We start from the raw sequence: 15,972 nt of genomic DNA, 5'->3' as shown, positions 1-15,972 counted from the left end.
TTTTTTTTTTTTTTTTTTTTTTTATCGCATTGGTTTCTACAACTGTTCAGAATGATCTATTTGCTCAAGTGCTTGAAGAATGTAATGGACATCTCCACCAGCTTCAGCCCTTAATGAGGTAACACCACCTCTGTTGTGTTCTATGTATGCTTCCCTACTTAATTTTTTTATTATTTCTTTTCGCGTCCGTGGTGGGCTGAAACCTCCCATTTTTGTGTGAAACTGTCAACTGTCAACTACATGAAAAAGTAATTAAATTGCGTACTAGGTTTCATGTTAAGCGAAAAACATATGAAAATAAATTGGTGGACCGCATCTTTGACTTGGTGAAATCTTTACGTGGAGAAATCCAACATTGTGATACTCAGCAATTTCTTTCTTTTTTTTACAAAAAAAGTAATTGTAAATAATCCACCATTTTCTTAAGGGTAGTTGCTCTCCGATGGTTTTGTGATTTGAGTTCTTTTCATTATAGTGATTTGTCACAATCACCATTTCTTCCTATCCGCAGAGTAAGTTTTATAATCACTGGCTATTGAAATTGATGGCATTTGTTGATTGTCACATCGTTGAATTGAAAATTTGTTTTATGTTTGCACTCTCGAGAAAGAGAGTCTTTTACTTGTATATTACATACAAAATTGCGAGGAGAAATGTATTTTTTCTATATTTTTCTAGGAGTACGGTACGGCTCCAAAAAAATCAGAAATCATATATTATCCTACCTGATTTAAAAGACCAAATTATCTCATCAAATCAAAACTAATTGATATCAAATAATATCAAATATTCTTATAATCTGTTATTTTATTTATACTCCCCTCAAGCTTGGTTGTGGATATAGATGAGTCCATGTTTGCTAACAAGAAAATCACAAGTGGATTTTGATAGTCCCTTTGTAAGTAAATCAGCAAGTTGATGAGATGTAGACACATGTTCAATACTGAGAATCACTCCATCAAGTTTTTCTTTGATAAAGTATCGATCTAATTCAACGTGTTTTGTCCTGTCACGATGGACATGATTGTGAGCTATGTTGATTGCCGATGTATCGTCAAAATAGAGAAACATATGAAATTTTAATTCCATTTTAATTATTTCAACACTCTCCTAATCCATATAAGGACACACATTCTTGTGTCATTTCTCGGAATTTAGATTCTTCCATACTTTTCACCACTGATTGTTTCTTGTTGCGCTAAGTTACAAGATTTTCCCAAACTTTTGCACAGTATCCTAATGTGGATTTTCGATAATCAACAAAGCATGCCCAATCTGCATCAATGAATGCACCAACATTTCTATCATCATTCTCTGCGAAGAACAAGCCTCTCCTATGAGCTTGTTTCAGATACCTCAAGATTTTATACACAGAATCCAAATGCTCTTGTCGAGGTGAGTGCATGTATTGGCTTATCAAGCTAAGTACGAATGCAACATCAAGGGGAGTATGTGAAAGATGAATAAGTCTCCCAACCACACGTTGATATCTTCCAACATCTACTGTTTTTCCCTCGAGTACCTTCCTTTTATTTCTCGATTCAACGGGTGTCTTACTTGGTTTGCAACACTTCTTTTAGGAAACTGAAATGCCTTTCTTATTTCTTGCAATCTCTATCCCTAAGAAGTACTTTAGTGTTCCAAGATCTTTGACTTCGAATTCCCTAGCCATCATCTGTTCAACATCCTCCATATCTTGACTGTCATCTCCAGAGCATGAAGAAAGCGTGAGGGATCAGAAGAAGAAATGCGATGAGATGAGCTGGAAGAACCGTAAGCTCTTGATACCATATAAAATGGAGAGGATAATGGTATTTTTTCTATATTTGTCTGAGAGTTACACGCCCTTCAAATAGAGTACAAGGATATAACAAACTCCAAAAAAATAATTATTATCGTTACTAATTTAGAATATTAAATTATCTTATCAAATCAAAACTAATTGATATCAATAAAATCAAATATCCCTATAATCTATTTATTTTATTTCACATATATTGTTTGGGTTTAAGTACGTTAATCAATCACATTTAGCACAAGCATATCATTTTAGAGATCAAATTTAATCTGTCTGATCACCTCTATTTGTTTAATGCATTTTATAGATTATTGTATTTTCTAGTGTGTACACTGTAAATATTCTCAGCTTTCTGGGAATGCATTTTGTATATTATTGTACTGTTTACTTTTTAGTGTGTATACAGTAAATATGTTCAACACAGTTGTGCTCGCACGTTCTGTTTATTGCATTCATGTTCAAGCTATACAATTTGACAATACACCAGAAAAATACAAGAACATGAGAACAAGTTGAACGATATAAGCAGAGAAGATGAGATGGAAAATTCAGAAGATGATAGGGCGAATTCACAAGCTGAAAAGACAGTAATCCAAGGAGCTATGAAATCTGATCAGTTTGGGGCACTGGTCCATCACCTTTCCATGGTCCGAAACAAACGCTGTCTCATGGCTTATGTGTGAGTAATGAAAAAAATATTTTCTTAGTAGATCAATTTACGTTCAAATCTTCTCCAAAACTATATACCATATCTTCATTCTTTTTGCACTATATTATTCTGATTGTAGATATAATAGAGCAGAAGTCATAACAAATCTGGGATGGATGGTTGATGGAGACCTTCCTGAAGAAATTGAAAAGAGACTCAGCAACTCTGAGAAAGAGTACTTCAAGAAACACCTTGATACTTTACAATCATATATTGCAGAAATTGACCTTAATTTGTGTGTGGTAAATATTTTTCATTTTACATAATTTCACCCAAAAGGGCAAGTCGAGCATAATTCTCATTACCATCGTTTACCATGTGTTGGAGAAATAAATTAAAAACCACATTCAGACTATACAAAAGGAAAAATATTCCCACTTAAACTTGACCATTCTTTTCTCCAGGATATGATTCCTCCCAAAGATCCCTACATCAAGGTGAGAGTTCTTGATGATATAGGTAAAGTTCTGCTTGGCGATCAGGTAGCCATTTTAGCTCGCCATTCAATCATGTTCCTACGACGAACTGATGCTGAGCAGTACATCACTCAGGTGAGTGTAGCTCCTAGAAATGATTTACACTCCAACTTTCTTGATTTATGGTTATGCTTAACTGTATCTATTAATGATGAACAGGGGCAAATGGAAGAGCTCACAAGTTAAAATGTAGCATCTAAGGTCTTTGCCAGCATTTAATGCCTTTCTCCATTGCAGCCCTGTATTATGAACACCTGGGAAAGTCAGTTAGGTATTCATTCAAACGATGAACTATGACTTGAAGCTTATAGTGACAGGAATAGAGTTTGAAACTAATTGTGGAAATAATGACAAAATAAAAGAGTTTGAATGAACCCTCATTATGTGTTGAAGCTCCTTTCTTACAAAGATTATCGAGTCATTGATTCATGCAAGAAACATTATCTGATGCCAAGGTGTTGAGTCGAGAGCCTGTACTTTGTATTGTTTGGTGGCTCATGTGAGTTGAGTAGTGGGTGTCCTCGTGCAAATGAATAATAATTCTCAAGTTTTATGAATGATGATATGGTAAGTAGCTCTTATTGATCGGAACTCGCAAATACCAGAGACCAAAACTCTAGGAAAACATGAAAATTTCAAATATTATTGTGAGCCTAAGCAATAATGTTTAATCACGAATATTTTAGTGGATGCAATTGTTAATAAAAACAGGATATAATCAATCGTACATGTATGTCTTAGGCATTAAATTATTAGATAAAAGATTTGCATGATTGAAAGATGTGACCATCATATTTTATTTTTATCATATCATATGTGTCATGTCTATTCTTTTGATTAAATACGCAAATTAATATACATTTTTTTTGTTTTCGCTTTCGATAATAGACAATTAATCATACGACAATAATGTTGATATGCTTGTAAATTTTATTTTCTCACAATGGCATCGGATATTGCTTAGTAAATTTGTTGAGATGATTTCCATCGAGTTATTTGTTATAGAAGTTTTGGGCAAATATGCTTGTTTTCGAAGTCTTGGAGAAATAATTCGAAAATATGAAGTACATGATTGATTTATTTTGGAGAAACTGGTCTGATTCTGATGTATTAGTTTACTTCAAAGTATTATATTTTAAATTATAGTCTAAAATAATAATAACAATAATAATAATAATAATAATAAGAACATTTTTTAGAATTGACGAAAACTTCGCCCAAAAAATTATTATTTTATACACACACATACGCAAAAATGAAAAGAAAAAGAAAAAGCAAGACAGATCTAAATAGAGATAAGTGGAGTACCTGTGCCAGCCATACATCCCACAGCAACAGATGCAGCAGCTTCTCAGCTCATCCATGCTCACGCCATCTACTACTGCTTCTACTTCTTTCTTAGCACAGGTAAATTATCTCCCTCTACATCTCCACTGATCCTCTCCAGTATGCGTGCGTGTGTGTTTTCGTAACTCTGTGTGAATGATAGTGTAGCTCTGCCAATTGACGTGAATTTCTGAAATTTCAACCCAAGAGATGCAAGATCGTGGGAGCACCGGCGCATCACCACCTTATCGCCACCGTCTCACTCTCCAACCCCCATGGTGAGCCCTTAGTGCAATTTTGCTATCTTTCATGATCAGTATAACAGTCAGGTAGTTGCCCCTTCAGAAATGATATTCATATAAGGTTTTGGTTGATCTATTATGATACCGATAATTAAAATCGATTAAAGAACACTAGAGTTGAGCCTAAAGTTTTAATCTTTTGTTTTCCTTCGGTTACAAAATGTGTATATAATAAATTAATTTGAACATGACAACAATTAGTAGTTTATTTCAATCACTAACTAACAAGATAGTAGATTTTAAACTTCTGATAAATAATTAGTGTATTTGAACAACCACCTTTTCAGTTTTACAATGTACTTTTGTTGCATTCTTCAAGTGATGAGGGTTATATGCCTTTTCTTTATTTTTCAAATATTTGTTATCTCTCTTTTGTGACTCTCATGCTTCTTAGATTCTCTTGACACTCCTCATTATTGGTGCGTCGAGGTTATTTGCGTCAATTGCAAAGTTGTGCAAGAGGACACGCAATTGATGTCAAATTGTGTAAATAGTATCTCGAAGGCTTTTCCTCCCCTTATGAACACGAAATAAACCACATTAATGGGAGGGTCTAAGTTATGATATCGAAAAATTTAGTCGTGGCAGTTGCTCTAGTTTTGTAATACATAAAAATTTGATAAAGTGTAATTCATCCATGTTAACGGGTTGCACTTCCAACTCATGGGTTATTCTCTCTTTATAAAATGCCATGAAGTTAAAGAAACAATGAGTGTTCTTCGTGCAACATATCTCTACAACTTTGTAATTTCTCGAAGCCCTATAATCAAGAATCGGTTTTTATCTCAAAGGATTTCAAGTTCGTGCGAGTTCAAATGATCTGGATGCAAAGTCAGAAGAATATATTCAAGAGTCGGCAGGATTTACCAAGCTTGAAGTGCAAGATCAAGAAACTAAAGAATCAAGCAAGGTTTCAAGTGGGGAAACATCTCCGGGTCCTGAACTGGACAAAAATTTGAAAAGGGCTAGTATCTCTCCTTTCATTTCCACTTTTGTTTTGTTCATAGTTCATTTTTATTTAGTGGGATTTTTTATTTGTCATTTTTCTTGATTGATTGGCTTCAACTTCGAAAATTATGTGTGAAATATGGTTGATGTTACATTGTCATGCTTTTTACGTTCTTTTTATAGTTAACTTTTTATGATTTGTCAGGTAGTCCAAAAGACTGCTGCTACCTTTGCACCAAGAGCATCCACTGCCACTAAAAACCCGGCTGTACCTGGCTCTGTTTTGTACACCGTTTTTGAGGTTCAAGGTTATGCCTCTTTATTATTGGGTGGTGCGCTCTCTTTCAATCTCATATTTCCATCTACTGAGCCAGACATATGGAGACTTATGGGCATGTGGTCCATATGGATGTTCAGTAAGCATTTTTTTAGTATCTCGATAGGACTTCATCAAGGATGTTATTAATTAATCGGTTTGTCTATGGTTTAACGAAACTTACCTTTTCAGCTATCCCTTCACTTCGTGCTCGCGACTGCTCCAAGAATGAGAAAGAAGCCCTCAACTATCTGTTCCTCCTCATTCCATTACTTAATGTTGCGATCCCATTTTTCTTGAAATCATTTGCAGTTGTTTGGTCTGCAGATACAGTTGCCTTTTTTGCCATGTATGCATGGAAGGTAACTCAGCTCACATTTGTTTTGCACCGGTACCTGTTAGAGTCCCCATAAAAAATGAACCCTTATTTTTTGCTTTACAGCTTGGATGGCTTTCACAGAAAGAATGAAGATCATCTACTATGGCTGGAGTGAGTCCAAAGAGATGTTCTTCATCAATTAGAATGTGTGGATCCAAACATTGTTCCTTATCATTGGTACGTGACTACGTTGTTAGGCATGCAAGGACCAGGGATGTAGTTTAGCGACATATGTTGATGTATTTTTGGGTGGAAATTACTTTTTTGAAAAATATTATAAATGAAATTTGGTTTATTTTTTATTTGAATGAAGAATCCAACGCACTATAGTTTGACGTATACAAATTAGATCAGTGAGTTTCACGCAACAAATTAGATCAGTGAGTTTCACGCAACTAATAAATAGCTTTGCATCTAACTGTAAATCTGAGGTCCTTTCCAGCATTTAAAGCCTGTAATTTGAAGCAACGCCTGTAACGTTTTGTTTTCATTTAAGATATGCATTTTTAACGTACGTGAAGAGAAGCGGGGAAGAAGGATCGTCACGGAGCTTTAAAGGCGGGGTCAATCTCATTTTTATACATCAGAAATTCTTGTTTTTCACGCACTGCAATACCATAAACCAAAAGGTGGATGAAATAGTCAAATAACACAAATTCAAGATTTTCTTGCCGTTCTGAACAACAATCATCCTTGAAATACCAACCACTGATAGAAAGGTCCATGTAATTTTCAGCGACTCAAAAAAGTAGAACGGGCAAAGTTTGGTTGTAGCAACAATCCTTTAATGGGTGAATTATGAACTTTTTTTCCTCCAATCAGGGAACACTCTTCAATCCAATTCCATTCCCATTTCCCTTCAGCAAAAACCTCCCTCCAAACAATGAGCCCTGCCTCAATATCTCTATAAAAACATATTGCCCCATCGATGCCAACACACTTAACACTAGCACAATGTCGTTCACTTCCCAAAAGCCCAACTCCCAATTCAAATGGTACCTTCTCGACGAGACTCCATACACCATCTTCCCTTATCTCCCAAATACATATAGTTCCGACATTGGTGCCTCCAATCAAGGACAAATTCCGGTTTCTTGCCACCAATGTCGCAAATGCAAGCTTATCTGCCATAGGCACATTCAATGCTCTCCTTTCATTCGTCTCGAGTTCGAATCCCATCACATAATAGGCCCGAGTGGAGGTCATCCAATATAGCATCCCGTTTGAAAACACACTCTAATTTGGTGTCCAGACTGTTAGCCTCACAGCAAATTCTACCGGCATTAGGCTTACCCTTTTCCACGTGTCATAACTCGATTGGTACATTTCTACGGTTGGTTGGTACACCGCACTGCTACTGCCTAACTCTGATATCCCACCTGCCACATAAATCTTGAACTCGAAATTTGAAATTTTATGGTTTAATCATGCTTCACCACTCCTATAGCCGGATTGGTTCTCGTCACATTTAGCATATTAAGGTGTTTAAACTGCCTAGTAAAAGGGTTGCATATGGCAAGCTTAAGGGGTGTAAAGCTAGTGACCCTCAAAAGTACTAGGCCACCAATTGTATCAATAGTTCTGACGAGGCAACTGATGTGGTCAAGACTCAACACATGCCAATTGTAAATTATCGCTGATTGGGTTGTGGGCAATCCAAGAAAGGCCTCAACTGCTAGTCGGCAAGGCCAAGAACCACCGCGGGTGACGATGGCATCATGCCAACTCCGGCGCACCCTTGGCTGCATCATGCCAACTCCGGCAGACGGCTTTGGCACGAGCGAACGAATCCGGGAACGGGCAGGAGAAGATGTTGGCTAGGAGATCAAAAGATCAAAGGGAAGATTGCTCCACATTTCATCAAGAAATTTGGATGCAGAAGAGGTTCTTCAAGAATTCGAAGCAAGGTATGCAGGGTGGATGTTAATGTTGGCAGGTTTCGGTAATGGACAGGGTGGAATTTGCATGGTTTTGTATGTCCATGAACTAAAATGTGACCCCACATGCCACAGTTGATTTTTTTGGTCCGTGGTTTAAAATGAAAAAGTTAATTGCTGATTACCCCTTCAATTATTGCAAATTATTCCATTTTGTGCATCCTTTGATCTTAATGCCTTAATTCCATCCCTAACAAATCTCACTCAACTTTTCAAACTCCTATTTGGTTGTACTAAATTAGTAGAATTATATTGAAATGATTTTTATTAATCCACTAAAAAGGTAAATTATTTAACAAAAATTTCGTGATAGAAATATAAAATCAATTGAGATTCGTCAACTTTGGACAGTGTAAATATAATTTCATATTCCACTTAATAATGTACTATGTATCCTCTTTTCTCCCTAAGAAAATGCTCAATAGACGCATGAGAAACACTCATTCTTGATTGTTTATCAGTTCAGTTGTGTTAAAGAAATCAAGGACAATTAATACAATTTAATAAATCAAGAACCAAAGGTGAAAATTTTTAAAATTTTGAGGGGTGAGTTTCAAAAATTAAGAGTCTTCAAGGGGCTAAATTATGGTTCTTGGAGTTGGTGAAAGGGCATATTTTAACAACCTTTTGGATTTCGAAAATTGGAAGATGTATATTTTTGGAAGAAGGGAAGAAAAAATGTAAAAACACATGGTTGAATCAAAGAAATGCTCCCTTTTTATTAATACGAACATATTTATTTGGTCATCCGATGGACTACGTATATTTTTATTTTGTCTCCCCCTTCAACACAGAAAAATGCAGTGATAATCATGTCATTTGATCCGTCTGATCTTTCAGGAACAAGAATTTTTTGTGTTCCTGCAAATTTTTGCGACTGGAAAGCAATCGACTCTGATAAAAAAAATTACAAGCTGCCACAAAAAAATAAGGTTAAATGTCACACGGGACGATGATCTACTGAAGTTTCTATATTCCAGGAAATGAAGGAAGCACAGCAATAAGTGCATCCCCGTATCCAACAGGATCTGCCCAGTTCAAGAAACCGAAACTTTTTTAGTAGACTATCAACCGATACTCGATAAATTAGTTTTCAAAGGGACTTGTGCAATATATTTTGAAGGACAAAAAAGTATATTTTTAGAAATATTATATAAGGAAATTGATTTTTTTTTAACTGAGGGGGGAGCAAGAAAGCAGCAAGTTGAAGAACATAATGGAAGAAAATATCATACCTCCATCTTTTTTAAGAATCTTAACAACCTCCCCAGATATGTCAGACTGGAAAAGATTCAAGAAATTAAGGATTAAGTGAGGTATTCACAGCTTACATGAAATGCATGAATTTTTGTTCACAATTACAGCAAGAAAAAGGTGAATATGAACTCGAAATGGAAATGGCAGAGGTAGGCGAAAGTGAGAGAATTTGTTTAATCGTTAACAAAACAAGAAAAGTTGAATAAAGATTCATAATGCCAATGGAGATCAAAGCCAAGTGAGAACCTCGACAGGGATCTCGCCACCTAGTTGGTCAATATAGCAGAGCACCTGCCCTTCCTTCACTATATCTTTCTGTGAAAAGCAAAAATAACTGGTAAAACTCATAACTGATGACATCTGACCAAGAAAACAGCACTCCGAATTTTCTACTACAGTTATTGATACATCTACCAAATTGGGTGGATGTTCATCACCCGTAATATGCACTAATTAGCTATAAATTCAACATGTGTTTCATAATGACATACATGGGAAATATTAGCTCAATGTAGCATTTAATATAACACCAAACAATACCTCTTTGCAAGATGGAGGAGCCTTCTTCCCTTTAATGGTTCTCGATCTTCGAAAATAACCAACCTGCGTCAGGTATAAAATTTATGACAAATTTCAAGATAATAACACATTACTACTGATAGTTTCTTTAAATTCTCACCCTCGGAGATTGAAGTATCACCAATCCTTCATCTGCAGCTTTATCCAGTAAAGTCTGAACACCATACGAGGAGGGTACTGGTTTGGAGAGGGCTAAAGATGGTGATGAAGCCGACCCATTCGTATTAGGTGTCTCAACAACTGAGTGCGCAGTTACTGGTGCAGAAACGGGAGAATGCGGGGGATCACTTTGCCCAGCCAAGTCTCTTGTCACATATAGTCGAAATCCCCTGAGCTAATCATAAAAAAAAAACGAATACAAAATCAGGAGAGAAGGGCAAAGAGATAATGAATCAACAGAATTTTGTTTTCTAAGTCATAGTAATGTTGAAGTTGAAATTATGTTTTCAAAGAAAAAGAACTGTCCATTTCGGTCAGTTACACTGTTTTTTTACTTTGTGGTGGAGAGGGTGAGTGAGCCAAAGATTCAAAAGCATAAAAATAGCTTACTTTAAGTTCAAACTCGGCGATGGAAGTAGTGTCACATAACACTGTCAAAAGGGACTCTACCTGCAAAAGTGAAGATTTTTAGTAAGGATTCTATCATTCCATGCAGCAACGATCAAATTTATCACCAACTATGCAATTGCGCTTACGTTTCAGTGCATCTAGTTCCTAAGACTAGATAATCAAATAGAGCAGCAGCGAATTTTTACTGTTTCAAAAGTGATGAGAAATTGAACCAACAAACCAAATGTTTGTACTCCATTGAAAAATGGCAGATTACAATTATGTTAATGTAGATGCTTCTGAGTCCTTAAACCCCGAGCTTGAATCACATTGGCAGAGTCTCTATGAAAAAAAAAGTAGTACCAGTACAAGTTCATAAGCAAATTTATTTCATCTTCTTCCAAAAAAGTAAAACAAGTGGGCAGCATAAACGATTCATAATTATTCATTAAAAAATTTCTAGTCAAGATTTGTGTTACAGAATACCACAGTACCAACATTTTATATATAGCTTCAACTTGGAAATCTGTATAGACTAATGTCTTTTTTTCAATGAACTATATGATACCCCAAAATAGGAAATAAATCGATAGCTATAACATCAGAATGAATGGAAAGGGAACAAGATATTGGCCATGAAAATAACAACTCACCTCGAATGAATTGGGAATGAGTTGGCTTACTTCGTCAGATGATTTAGCTGTTTCAGAATTATCTTCCAAATTTACAATAGCTGTTATTCATCAAAACATAAATATGGAAAAAAAATTAAAAAGACGAGATAATAGCAAGAGGTTGAAATAGAAATTACAATTTTTACGACATTTCCACACCTATAGTAAGGACAAATAAAACATCCTCAAATACATACCTCTTTCTCCAAACTTCTTTCACCGGTTTCTTTTTCCTTTTTATTTTGCTATTTTCTTTTCTCACTATTGAACTATATTATGTGCAAATATTTTCAGGAAGTAAAGTACAAGTCTGCAAAGAGAATAGAAGTTGCTGGCAAGATGCAATAGGTTGACTGTTAATGTATCACATTATCTACGTCCCTTTATCCAGGCCTTGAACAAAGTCCAATACACAACTTCAAGAATATAACAACGAGCCACATAAATTTTACTTAGAAACGACCTTGACATTCATTTGCATCGAATGAAATAGTTCCTCTTAATTAATTGGCACGAGTTTCAAATCCTCTACAATTACATCACCTAGATGTTTGGCAGGCCTCCGATATACCAAGTGAATAACGGAGAATCCAATAAATACAAGAGAGACCATACAGCACCGAGAGCAGCAAATAATTTGCTGCACAATATTGTTTATTTACTATACATAACATTAATATTGATATGATTCAATTAATTAGTCCCTCTTAATAAATTGGCGCACGTTTCAAACCCTCTACAACTAGATTGTCTGAATGTCTGCCATGTTTCCAATACACCATAATGGGGCCATGGTGAAAATCCAATAAATACGAGAGAGCGTATAACACCAATCTGGAGGTCAAAGCATAAACATTGTTTACTTACTAATATAACCATAGTTTTAGTAAGAACCTCAATCATATAAGTCCAAGAAAGTTGGTCATATGAATTGTAACCAATCATACAAACAAATGAACTTACCATCAGTGCCAGAAGCCGAGCATCGGATTACCTGATTCCTTGATCTTTTTGAAAGTTTTAAACCATCAAATCCAACAGATTTTGAATTTAAACAATGCAAAGGCTGCAATTTGCCCAATTTGGATCTAACACACCCCAATTCCAAGTTTGTAATCTTAAGGCCGGAAGCACCCAAACCGCCTGACACAAATATTAACATGAAAGATCACCATCACATTCAGCAAGACATGCAACAGATGGGCAGTAATTTGGAGCAATTTTAGACATCAACCCTTCTTATTACCTCGGAAAAGGTTTTCAAAACATATCAGCACAAATAAGGTAATTTAAAAGAATGCACGTTACAGAGACAATTCAATCAATAAAATAAAATAAAATCAAAACTTCCTGAAAAGCGAGGGCCGAGGAAGTACTAGTCCCAAAATCAAGGAAAAGAAACCCATTACAGAATTATACATAAACAAAGACAACATCTGGTTTGCATTCCCATCATCAATAAATCAGAGCATACAGGTCATAGATGCACACCGCAATCTGCACAATTATTTGAACAGTAATATGTTCGGCGACGGACACTTTAAGGGGTGAAGTAGAGAGAGATGAACTTACATGAAGCCATGTGAACAAGCGGCGGCGGCGGCGGAGCTTCAAAGACTGAAGCTTTGCTTTTAGCGATGTTAACGAAGAAGACGGACCTCAGATGTAAAGGGAAATAGATAAATAAAGAGTCCTATCGATTTCTCACCGAACGAACATGCAAGAAGTTTGTCTGAGGTCGACATAGACGATGTATTGTCCCTCAAACATAAACTCCTCTTAATTTTTTTTTTTTAAATTACAATATAAAAACATTATATATTTGTGTTCAAATTGATGTACATTTCCGCACATATAATGAAGATGATGAATATAAATATATAAAATTTTCTACTCCTCTTACTTTTCCATTTATCTGTCTATCTAAAACATATTGATTGGGATTAGTCTTTGGTCTCCTCTTCACATGACCAAACCATGTTAGACGTCTCTCCATAATCTTATCTTATATACACCTAAATAGCTTCTATTATAGACCTACTCGACATAAAACCAAATTGTATCTCTGATATAGTAGTGATAACCCTAATTCTCCGCTCTCATAGATTCAACGTATGACTCATAAGTTTAATCTTTCTATAGTTTGAGCAGTCTTGTATCTCTATTTTATTTTTATAAATTGATACTACATACTATGTCTCCAAGATCCTTGCAGTTTCCTAATAACCATAGCCTAGTCAACAATTGGATCACAACATCTCCCAGACACTTTCATACTTCAATTGATATTTCATCTGGTCTAACTACCTTCCCTGATTTCATTCTTTTTCAGTGCCTCTGTTATTTCCTTAAGTGCCAGCATTAGCTCTACAATGGAGAATAAAAAAATAAATTAATTTGGATGTATAATCATATTGCAATAAAAAGTTAAAATATTATAATGTTATTTAAGAAAATATGTCAACTGAGAATCAAAAGAATAAGAAAATGGTTTGCGGATTACCAATATATCGTGAACTTGTTGGTTAAGTTATACCGCAATGGTAAGACTTGATGTCATTGACATTCCCATAGATGGATACAGTTTTCGTATAGTTCTCGCGTCATAAAAAAAATCGAAAAAAACACAATGAAAAAATTTAGGATAAAATAAATTGAGATTACTTTACTTTTTAAAAATCAAACTATATAATTTATGATTAATCAAATACAAAAGTACACCTGAAATTTTAGAAAAGATAGAATAATCGATGATAAGCTAATGATTAAAAAAAAATTGATGATATGCTCCGTTGGACAAATCTTAAGAACCGAGAAGAAACTCTCGTCGGCCGCCTCACTAATTGTTCACAAAAGACTATATATAAATGAGTAGGTCTCTTGTGAGACGGTTTCACAGATATTTATTAGTTAGACGAGTCAATCAAATGCATATTTACTGTAAAAATCAATACTTTTGACATAAAAAATAATTTTTTTTAGATGTGACCCAAATAGGAATATCCGTATCACAAAATTGACCCTTGAGAATGTCTCACATGAGTTTTTGTGTATATAAATTTACGTATAATCACTGTGCAATTAATAATGTAAAATTAGCATAAATAATTGTGAGAGAAGCTGTAAAGCTAACATATTAGGTGAGTAAATAAAACGTGAAAACACGCCTTCATATTTTTGTTGTATTAAATAGCTTTGTATAAGACGATCATTCACGAGTTTGCTCTTTGCACAACTGCTTGTAATAGAACGTAACATAAATAATTCGATGTGAAATATATCAAGTCTACAAACATTATTTTCATAAGACAATCTCGTCAAAGTGAACAATCATCGTAGCTCATGGTATGAACAATCCAAAAAAAATATATGAAATCGTCTGAAATTTTAATTTTGTACTAATGATCTCTCATTAAAAAAAAACATTAATTTTTTTTCAAAGTGAATATGAACCGACTCAATATTAGAATCACAAGAAAACTACTCATGAAACAATTTATCTTTCAAATTGGGTGGATCTGGGTCTTGGGGGATTAATTGGAGCGGCGGAGGATATTAACGGGGAGCGGAGGTGGGGGAATTGAGGTCGCCATTTATGAAATTTTGAGAAGAAATGGAGGGCCGGGCTGAGGGAGTTGGCCCTTTACGCTTTTCTTCATGTACCCCGAATATAAGGCCCATTTCCTTGTCCGGGCCTTGCTAACTAGGGACGTGGGTTTTTAAATAAATGAAATTGTGGGCTGGTGTTCATTAGAGCCTAGATGGATATGGCTTTAATTAAAAGCCCATTTAAATCATATTTGTTTTTGTCACTCTCAAATAAACATTTGAAATTTTTGTTATAGTACTAACAAGCTTTTCGTGTCTCTCTGTATTTTTTAAAATAATAATAATAATAAACAATGATATGATACAAATTCTATCACATTTCTAATTATATTTTAAAAATATTACAAAAAATTACAAATATAATTGTCATCAATTACAAAATTAATTCATATTAACTAAACTCTCCACTTATAAATAAAAGGCTCGTGACTCTTATCAAAGTACATCTTTTATATATCCTTCATATACTATTCACATGCAATTTCAATATTTTTTACCCAAATATTAGCGTCGGAGTGACATTGTTTTCGGATCGACTTATCTTACTTTTTTTTTTTGATACACAGTCATCTCACTCTTTTTTTTACACATATATATTTTTAGGTGGTTTTGTTCGATTCTATTATTTTTTATGGCATCAATGCACTGATATTTATTATTTAATATGATATATAAAATGCTCTGCTGCTGAATATTAAAACAAAAAAGAAAAGATCTCTTGTGAGACGGTCTTACGAATCTTTATCTGTGAAAGGAGTCTATCATACCGATATTCACAATAAAAAATAATACTCTTAACATAAAAAATAATAATTTTTCATAGATGACTCAAATAAAAGATCCGTCTCACAAAATATAACCAATTAGATCGTCTCACATAAATTTTTTTCTAACAAAAAAAAATGAAGCATTGATGGTGCCTGCCACCTCCTATTCTTTTTCATAGATAGGCGGCGCCCTCAAACGTGGACAATGTCTCGCCGTCAGTTTCGGGCTCCAATGCCATCTCGCTCGCTTTCTTTTTGTTTCTACCAGGTCATGATCGTGCAAACTCGTTCAAGTCATGGATTCTGGATAAAAATTTGGGATTTGGATGATAATTCCTTGATATAT

At 34.8% G+C, this 15,972-nt stretch overlaps 3 protein-coding genes, 2 long non-coding RNA genes and 1 pseudogene across 6 annotated transcripts in view; 2 read left to right on the top strand and 4 right to left on the bottom strand.

The window, feature by feature from the left end:
• The window catches only part of LOC140978314 (uncharacterized), a 36,278-nt gene that overhangs the window by 17,586 nt on the left and 2,720 nt on the right, over positions 1-15,972 (bottom strand). The gene's annotated exons all lie outside the window — the stretch shown is intronic.
• On the top strand, positions 16-3,550 carry LOC140978802 (uncharacterized). Its single transcript, XM_073444027.1, has 5 exons — positions 16-118; positions 2,286-2,477; positions 2,587-2,749; positions 2,912-3,058; positions 3,143-3,550. Exons 1-5 carry the CDS (start codon positions 114-116, stop codon positions 3,167-3,169), a joined length of 534 nt encoding a protein of 177 aa, XP_073300128.1. The 5' UTR covers positions 16-113; the 3' UTR covers positions 3,170-3,550.
• On the bottom strand, positions 372-2,279 carry LOC140978803 (uncharacterized). Its single transcript, XR_012175625.1, has 2 exons — positions 1,181-2,279; positions 372-1,031 (listed from the first exon to the last, which is right to left on the bottom strand). It is a non-coding gene; the product is annotated as an uncharacterized lncRNA (long non-coding RNA).
• LOC140978307 (protein RESISTANCE TO PHYTOPHTHORA 1, chloroplastic) lies at positions 4,233-6,556 on the top strand. 2 transcript variants are annotated; one of them, XM_073443223.1, is made up of 6 exons: positions 4,233-4,390; positions 4,518-4,587; positions 5,403-5,575; positions 5,765-5,975; positions 6,068-6,237; positions 6,318-6,556. In XM_073443223.1, the coding sequence occupies exons 1-6, from the start codon at positions 4,322-4,324 to the stop codon at positions 6,342-6,344; spliced, it is 720 nt and encodes a 239-aa protein (XP_073299324.1). In that variant the 5' UTR covers positions 4,233-4,321; the 3' UTR covers positions 6,345-6,556. The 2 variants fall into 2 exon arrangements, with proteins under 2 accessions (XP_073299324.1, XP_073299325.1); XM_073443224.1 differs by having other exon boundaries at positions 5,403-5,579; positions 5,769-5,975.
• LOC140978306 (uncharacterized) lies at positions 6,649-8,292 on the bottom strand (annotated as a pseudogene).
• On the bottom strand, positions 8,869-12,985 carry LOC140978313 (uncharacterized). The gene is made up of 9 exons (XM_073443233.1): positions 12,823-12,985; positions 12,214-12,393; positions 11,230-11,309; positions 10,577-10,636; positions 10,128-10,361; positions 9,989-10,051; positions 9,695-9,763; positions 9,427-9,472; positions 8,869-9,219 (listed from the first exon to the last, which is right to left on the bottom strand). Exons 1-9 carry the CDS (start codon positions 12,830-12,832, stop codon positions 9,161-9,163), a joined length of 801 nt encoding a protein of 266 aa, XP_073299334.1. The 5' UTR covers positions 12,833-12,985; the 3' UTR covers positions 8,869-9,160.

The sequence above is a fragment of the Primulina huaijiensis genome, chromosome 6 (assembly GCF_012295235.1).
Source record: "Primulina huaijiensis isolate GDHJ02 chromosome 6, ASM1229523v2, whole genome shotgun sequence".
Classification (NCBI taxonomy): domain Eukaryota; kingdom Viridiplantae; phylum Streptophyta; class Magnoliopsida; order Lamiales; family Gesneriaceae; genus Primulina; species Primulina huaijiensis.
This window is presented reverse-complemented; position numbering and strand designations above follow the sequence as displayed.